The sequence below is a fragment of the Pipra filicauda genome, unplaced genomic scaffold, assembly GCF_003945595.2.
Source record: "Pipra filicauda isolate LSUMZ 115617 unplaced genomic scaffold, ASM394559v2 scaffold63_size3267554_pilon, whole genome shotgun sequence".
Lineage (NCBI taxonomy): Eukaryota > Metazoa > Chordata > Aves > Passeriformes > Pipridae > Pipra > Pipra filicauda.
This window is the reverse complement of record NW_024104798.1, coordinates 2,215,551-2,223,480: the sequence shown is the minus strand read 5'-3', so window position 1 is coordinate 2,223,480 and position 7,930 is coordinate 2,215,551. Positions and strand designations below refer to the sequence as shown.

Genomic DNA, 7,930 nt, shown 5'->3' with positions numbered 1-7,930 from the left:
TAGTGTGTTGCAGGGTCTGGATTATAAACATGGCAGGGGAATGTTTTAAATCCCCCAAATGGGGATTTGCAGCGTAAGTCTTGTGGAAACATTCCTACAGAAACTGGGTTACATTAACCTTTCCAAAGCACAAACTGGTGGTGTGGACGTTGCTCAGTCACTATCCAAGTCAACTGCTTGGTTACTGGCAAAAAACTCAGGAATATTCTGTATCCTATTCTGTCCACTCCAGAGCGACATTTACCCCTGATAGGTGTTGCTGTGGCTTGTGAATCCCTGCATTTGTTTTTGGGTGGTCTGAATTAATCTGATGCAGGATTTTAGGTGACCCAGAAGTCACAGAGGAGAACTTCAGGCAGAGGGTTAAAATTGCCATAGCAGGCTGGGCAAAGACAGGGGATCTCCATATGCAAGTTCCCCCGGAGGAGGGTGGGAGCAGAGTCTGTAAAAACACATTGTAAAGAGAGAATAAGTTAATATGTACAAGGAAAAGGGATATCTGACAAATAATTTATTAACCTCCACAGAGACCCGAGAGGCCAATGTTCCAAGCACTACAAATGGAAATGGATTTGTTGCTCCTGGGTGAAGTGCAATCCTGTTCACGAAAAGTTAGTTAATGTGGGATACAGTAGCCTTTGGATGTAACATGAGGGGTTGGGTGACAGACGATGTTCCAATTGCTGGAAGGTTTTACATCTGAGAGTAGAGCCTCTGATCTCAACCTTTGATCTCAATTGCATTTGGAGTGGGGGACAAGGTCAGCAGATGGCTTTAAAAGCTGAGCAGGTCGCTGCTGAGGGAGCCAGCAACCAGCATTCCCAAGGGAAGGGAGCCCGAGTGGTGCCCGCCTCTGCCGAAGAGGGAACAGTCCCACTGGACAGTGGTTAGTGAGTGTGTGTGTCTGGTGTGTGGTGGCTTCCTTGGGTTGAGGGAAACTTGGCATCAGGGAGTCCCTGGATCGACAGGCGAAGCTGCATTAGACTTGGGTTTGATTTGTCCTGGTGCTCTCTCACTCAACAAAAAACCACAATTGTTGTAGAAAATAATTGTATAGTCCAAGAATAGTCCCCGGTTGATCTGGCTTACAGAATGCAGACTGTGATTGCATATGTTGGTTCCAAAAGACAGCAGCTCGATAAATTAGGGAAAGAAGATGGTAATATCAGCTGGATTGAAATATAAGGGCCTTGATTGTGCAAGAGACCAGGAATTCCTTTATTTTGAAGTTGTTGTTAGTAGCCCCAGACAGTTTCCTGAAAAGGAGGGAAGAATAGTGGAGAGGGAAGATCCAGATGTGACCAGTGAATAACTAAGTCTAAATAAAGTGATGGGAATAAAGCAGGAAACCTACAGGGAACGATAAGTGGAGAAATGGGAAGTCCAGACTTGTATAATTTCACGAAAAGGAAATAGGAATAAAGTGAGAGAGTCAACAAGTAAATTTGTGCCAGATCATGGCTGTACAAAGACAACTCTCACTTTAAAATTACAAAGCAGTGGCTAAGAGGGTGGTAACAAAGGGGTAGCACCCCATGAGGGAATGGTCCTGTGCCCTCCTTAGTGCCAGTGTCCCCATAAACCATGAGAAATGAGGGGAGACTGGGACTGTATCACTGCCTGCTCATTGCTTAGGTTATTAAACTCTGTTAAAATAATCCCAAAGTTTGATTTCCCAAGTCAGCCTCTGTAAGCCTTATTTTACAGTTGGGGAAGCAAGTCAGCTGATGTGATTTTTATATTTTATTGTACACTACATTTTCATTTAACTTCAGTTTGTCTCTTTGGTTTTCTGTGTTGTGTAAGAGTTTACCTTGATATAGAAAACCTGGACAATGGGCTGATACCTTAATCTGATTTTATGGTGATATCTTCTCAATATATGTCTCATTGTACATAAAAGCAAATTAAATGAATTAATATATTCATCATGCAAGACTTTTAAAGGTGGTGTAAAATTAGTCATAATTTTACAAGAAGAATGAACGGGTAGTAATTAAAAAATAACCTTTCTTGTTAGTCCCAGAAAATATATTTAAAGTTCAGGCTCAACCTTTTTTAAAGGACTGCCAAAAAAGATCTAAATTTGAGGGGCCTGAGAATTTTGTGTATCCTAAATTTTTGGTAGATTGTGAATACCAAACACAAAGTTAAATAAGAAAACATATCCTCACTATACCCACCCCTCAATCAGTTTTATTTTTCCTAATTTCAGAACCACAAGTACAGGTCAATATTTTTGGGAGCTTGGTATTCTCCGCAATATTTGGATGGTCTAAATTGAGTAGAATAACCATAAACAAAAGAAACAGTGCAATGAAATGCAACTTGATGGGTAATAAAGTCTCTTAAACATCAACAGGCAGTCATTCCAACATTACCACTGTTGCTTTTTAACTTGGGTTTTCTTTTAAAATCCCACCCTACAGTACGGAAGTATAGCTAATGTAATTCCAAAAGACAATTATTTCTTTTAATGGAAAAGCTTAGGTGAGGGTGGATAGTAAGACTCTACATCAGAATAACTTGTTTATATATTGTGGATGCCTGTAGAGGAAAAAGAATGTTTCACGAATCTCTATCAGATCATTTTATTACCTAATATAAGAGCAAGAGAAATTTTGCAAGTACAATCTTTCTTGATCCTGAAATTACAATATAGCATCCCTCATAGTGTAAAGGGGTATTTTCATTATTATGCATTATTTTGTTGTTGTGAAAAGCTTCTTAGCTGGTCATCTCGATATAGCGATGAAATCTCAGGACAACCAACAACTTGCCATCCTGGATGTTATTAGAGTTCTTAAATACTGGATTTATTGAATATCAGCATTTTGGACTAACGTTTCCTCCAGCTGCAGCTGGGAAAGCTTGAAGCCTGTACTGTAAGGGCCCCATATTGGTGTTACCACTAAACAGCTGTAAAAGTAGATGAAAACATTAATTCAGGAGTTTATCTGCAGACACTCATCACCAGCTTAAAATACCCCCCTTTTTTTTTCCTGTATGGTTAAAGTAGTTTCCTTGTTTCCTCCTACTTACAGGTTGAATCTGAATGACATCTCTCAAAAGGCAATGGACTCTCAAATAGATGCAAATTACACTGTGCTTTTCCTAAGGTGTTTTTTCTTTTTTTTTTTTTCCCCCCTCCAAGATAACCAAAGTTTCCTCTCTCCCTAGCTAGCTGACTGCTGCTATTAAGGTTGAGCAAAATGTTCTCAGCTGATATCTGTGCCTGTTCCTTCCCATTAGCTCTGATAATGCCCTTTCCTACCAGCTTCTCTTATTTCTGAGTTTCAGTATATAAGGGCACTAATCAACCTTTTATCCAACTTACCTGCCACCTTTTGCTGTGGGACCTACTCCTCTCCGGTTTAAGACCTTGACCTTGATAGAAGGCTTGTGGATTAACTCCTGAGAGACATGTAGGTTTTTCTTCTTTCCTTTTTACCCTCATTTTACATTAATGACAAAAAAAATGGGAAGAATGCAAATGAGTGAATGCCCTCTTTGATCTGTGTTGCTCCTGAGCATAATCTGCTATCCTGGCAGGCACTAGGCATGAGTGGAATTGCTGCCCCCAAGTAGGAAGAAACTTCAACCCCTTTGCAAGCAGCTGCTCAGTTTGGTTGTTGGTTTGGGGGAAGCAAAGAGCCAGAGGAGCCTCGTGCTCCTGCAGAACAGGGGGTGCTGGACACACTGGGGCCATTCACCTGCTGCTCATGTCATGAGAACTATTCTTTTAAGCGGGGATATCTTGAAACCACAAGGATTTCCACCTACGTTTGAAAGATACACAGTGAAGCATTTGCCCTAAAAACAGTACAGCTGGAGCATCTGGTTCTCTCCAGAGGGACTGTGACAGGAGTTACCTCCAGAAGCCATTCCCAAGGTGGGACACCGAGCCACCAGCTGGATGGGGGACAGAACAGAAAGTGGAGACTTTGACTGAGATTTTGACTGAGGTCCATCCCTGAGCCTGGAGGCCATGGGAGTATTTTGAGGGTATGTATTTAAAATCCAGGTGGAAGGGCTGGACAGGGTTATTGGAGAGGGAAGGGTGATCTTGGCTGTGTTAGAATTGAACAGCAGAACCATTAATAGGTAGCAAAAAGTCCAAAGCTTGGAGAATGGGGGATCCTCTGTATCTCTAAATTATTTAATTATGCTTTAAAATGTTACCTCATTACATGATATGTATATTCTGTATAACACACGTATCCTCTGCTCTGCAGGACAGTGGAAAGTGGGTTTTGCTCTGAAATCTGCTCTGACCATGTCTCCTCCAGTCCTTTCGGACCTGGGCTATGTCCCCCCTGATGGTGGATGGGGCTGGGCAGTGGTGTTTGGAGCCTCCATCTCCATTGGGTTTGCGTTTACCTTTCCTAAAGCTTTCACAATCTACTTCAGAGAGCTCCAGGCTGCTTTCAGCATCTCCTACAGCCAGATTGCCTGGACAACATCCATCATGTGTGCTACCACCTATGGAGGAGGTAAGTGAAGCGAGACTGTATTTTCCTTTGGGAAGGAGGAGATCTGATCTCTACGCCAAAAGGGGAGAATATATTTCTTTGAGAAAGTTCTTGCTGTCTCTAAGTTTGGCCTTCTGTTTTCTGATGATGTGCATTGGTAAAACTGAGAAAGTCAGTAGTGCTGAGTATTTTATTGACAATATATATGATGTCGTCAATTATTATTTCATCAGAAATCTTGCTATATGTGGGTGGAGGCTTGGCCATGGTGGAATTATTTGACTCTTGGACTGTCTGAGTGCTGTCTTTTGTTCCCTTCCTATTCTTGTCTTTCTATTTTAAACAAAAATATGTTACTTGCACTCATGATTGCAGAGAAGTTGCTGGAAACTTGAAATCTAAGCTTTGCTGATGAACAAACATGGGATGTGTGCGTGTATATATTGATATAGTATTTAAATATGTTTTTCCCTAATTCTGCTGCTAAAATTTTGCTGCAAATAATTAAGGGATGATGTTTTAGACTTTTCTGTGCAGAATCTTTCTGAAAGAACAACTATGTCCACTGGTTACTTCAAGTAAAAATGTTCTCTGGGTTTTTTCTTGTACCTTGGCTGCAAAAGTCGCTGTTGTGGGAAAGGTATCTCTTGTCCTCATAATGAAATCATCAAGTGGATATTCTCAGAGGGATGTTTCCCTCAGACACTGGTGCCAGGTGTCAGTCTGTCACTTTGATCTGAGTAGCTGGTGTGTATCTTGGTTAGTAGAGGACCATCTTGCTTTTAGGTTACTAATGCCTGTGAGGCTCAGCTGCTGATGGTTATTTCTGGGCTGTGAGGAGATTTCTGGTGGTTCTTAGCTTGTTTAGCAAGGGTGAAAGGTAAATGGATTAACACTTAAGAACACAAGAATAGCCACACGACTTGCATCTACCCAAACATGTATTCTTCCTCAAGCAAGGTCACTGTCACACACACTGTGTGTCACACACACTTTTGGAAAGACTACTACAAAAGAAGTTGTAGGATCCTCCTGGTACTGTGCTGCCTTCAGGACAGGGTGGTTTGGAGGCTTCTTGGGTCACACATTGCAGACATTGGGTACACCCTGTGTATGGAAGTGTCATGCACTCATGTACTTTAGGAACCGGTTTTACATGGCAATAAAAAAAAGGAACTGTCTTGTCATCTGATATGGGATGGATTAAGGTGAAAGGCAATGTACGTGACCTGAGAGGTGTGAGGGATGAGCTGCTTCCCTGCTTGCAGAAAGAACCTTTTCAGGTCTGGCTGGAGTTGATGAGCTGGGCAGTGAAGCGGCTTCATTGATCTCTTTGGGCTATGGTCTGCTGCTGCAGATGGACAGAAGGGTTCACTTCCAAGGGGATTAAATCAGCAGCTCTACTGAACACTGATTCCCCCTTGAAACAATGGATGTTCATCCTCTGGCTGCTGTTTGGCTCTGGTGGTTTCATGTCAGGAGCTGAGAAGGACTGACAGAGTCAGAGTGAGAGACAGAAGAGAGACTTATTTAGAGGACTCATTTCCTCAGGGTTGCTGTTTAGGGCAGTCTGAAAGTTGGATGTCTGAAGCTGAGCACCAGACTTTGGACATGTCTCAGAGTGGTTGAGATTTCTGGCTTTTCATTCTCCACATTCCCTGAGCTGGTGCCCTTGACACCAAACAAAGATACAGGGGAGAGTACAGCAAGGGAACTGCTGTTGGTGGTTTCGATGGGGGAAGAAGCCATTACAGTATAAAACTTATGGGTTTCGGCCCTGATCTTCCCATCCTTAAATACGGACTTCTATGAAATCTTACTGCTGCAGAGCTGTCATTGTAATCTACAGCTGTGTGTGCAAGTGCCTGACTTCCCCAGATGGCACATGTAACAACAGGAGGGTGTCAGCACAAGCAGAGAATTGTGAGATGTTATGAAGCAAGGTGACGTTTCCTTTTCAGCACTGCATTTAGCTTCGCACAGACTTTGGTAGGGGGGTCCTGTCCCTTTCAGAAATACCTGTGTTCATTGCTGCCAAGAGCATCTTTCCTCTCTGGGGGGTCTGCCTGTGCTGTGGTAGCTGTTGCTCTTCACCTCCCTCAGTTTTTAAATCACTGCAGCAACTGGGTTTTAAAAAAGCCAAACAACCAATGAAAGAAATAGATCTTGGAAAAGCATAAGTCCTTGGAAGAATCCCTGTGTAATGATTATAGACTCTTCTAGAATTAAGGAATATCAATTATGTCCTCTGTTCTTGAGGATGATTCATAATTCTAAACATTTCCCTGTCATGTTCTCATCTTTCACTTGTTGCTTCCAGTAAATGGTGTTGACATCTCCATAGATCTGAAAGCAGCAGCATGCAAGTAGTAATAGAAGATGGAATGGCAATAATAACAGATTTAGGAGTTTCATCTCGGGGAATAAATATCTTTGAGTGAATAAGTAATTGAATACTCAGTTTGATCTTCCTTTCAGCTACAGCAGCATAAGTCTACAGCAACTGTGTAGCATCCAGTGGAGCTGCACGCTGTGTTTGAGGGGGGAGGAAAGCACCAGCAAAGCCTACCCAGAATGACTGAGGGAATGCAGGGGATCCCTTCAAACCCCAGCTTTCATTTTACAATATTCGGAAATGCTACAGCTGACTGTCTACAAAGTAGCTGTTTGGGACAACATATGCTTCTTTGCACTGGAGTAATTAGGAAAATAAAAAAGCTTCACCAAACATTGAATATTATTTCTGGGTAAAGCTTGGGCTGCACTGAAGTCAGCAGGCACCTTGCCATCACCTTTAGTGGAGCCAGGGTTTCATCTTTCAGCTGCATAATTGATCTGCTGAGCTACAGCACTAGAAGCCTGGCAAATTTCAGCCCCAAGCATGGCATTTGGGAAAAGGGGCTTTCCCGAAGATCTGCAGGAATGTGAAGTGATGGAGTGCCCAGTAAACAAGAAAATAGGTGCATCTTTGAAGCCTGTCTTATGAGGAGTCATTTGTGTGGTACTTTGGGGGCTCTTAGGAAGGCCAGTCTGTTAACCCAGGATTACAGCAAGCTTTGGGCAAATACCACACTTCGACCAAAAAGTCTCCTCTTTTTATCTTGTGGGGTAACATGGATGCACAATGTCAAAAGTTCAACAAGTTCCTAAAGAACTATCTCTGCAAGACCTTGAAAGTTAATACTAAAGCATCATGCTTGATCTGCTGGACAATGGTCAGCCAGGAGGGCAAAGCAGCACAGAAAATTCAGGCTCAGGAGCCTGGTTGAGTTAACCTACAGCAACATTGTGCATTGCATCACCCTGTGTTAAGGGCACAGCGATGTTATACACAGCTCTGCACCACGTGATGCAGGCACTCAACTCTTCCCGGGTTTGAGTCTGCCTCTTATTTCCATATCCCAGCATTTAACTGAATTTGAAGGCTAATGAGGAGCTTGCCAGGTTTCTTCCACCCC

At 42.6% G+C, this 7,930-nt stretch overlaps 1 protein-coding gene across 5 annotated transcripts in view; it reads left to right on the top strand.

Moving 5' to 3' along the window:
- The first annotated feature begins 813 nt into the window (after positions 1–813).
- Positions 814–7,930, top strand: part of LOC113988920 (monocarboxylate transporter 2-like) — a 38,590-nt gene continuing 31,473 nt past the window's right edge. The window contains exons 1-4 of one of the 5 annotated variants that reach the window (XM_039388381.1): positions 817–886; positions 3,045–3,119; positions 3,748–4,005; positions 4,236–4,493. In XM_039388381.1, coding sequence (XP_039244315.1) covers positions 4,277–4,493 — 217 coding nt within the window. In that variant the 5' untranslated portion in view covers positions 817–886; positions 3,045–3,119; positions 3,748–4,005; positions 4,236–4,276. Of the gene's footprint in view, positions 887–3,044; positions 4,006–4,235; positions 4,494–7,930 lie in introns of all 5 variants that reach the window. The other 4 variants (XM_039388383.1, XM_039388382.1, XM_039388385.1 and 1 more) reach the window with 4 other exon arrangements.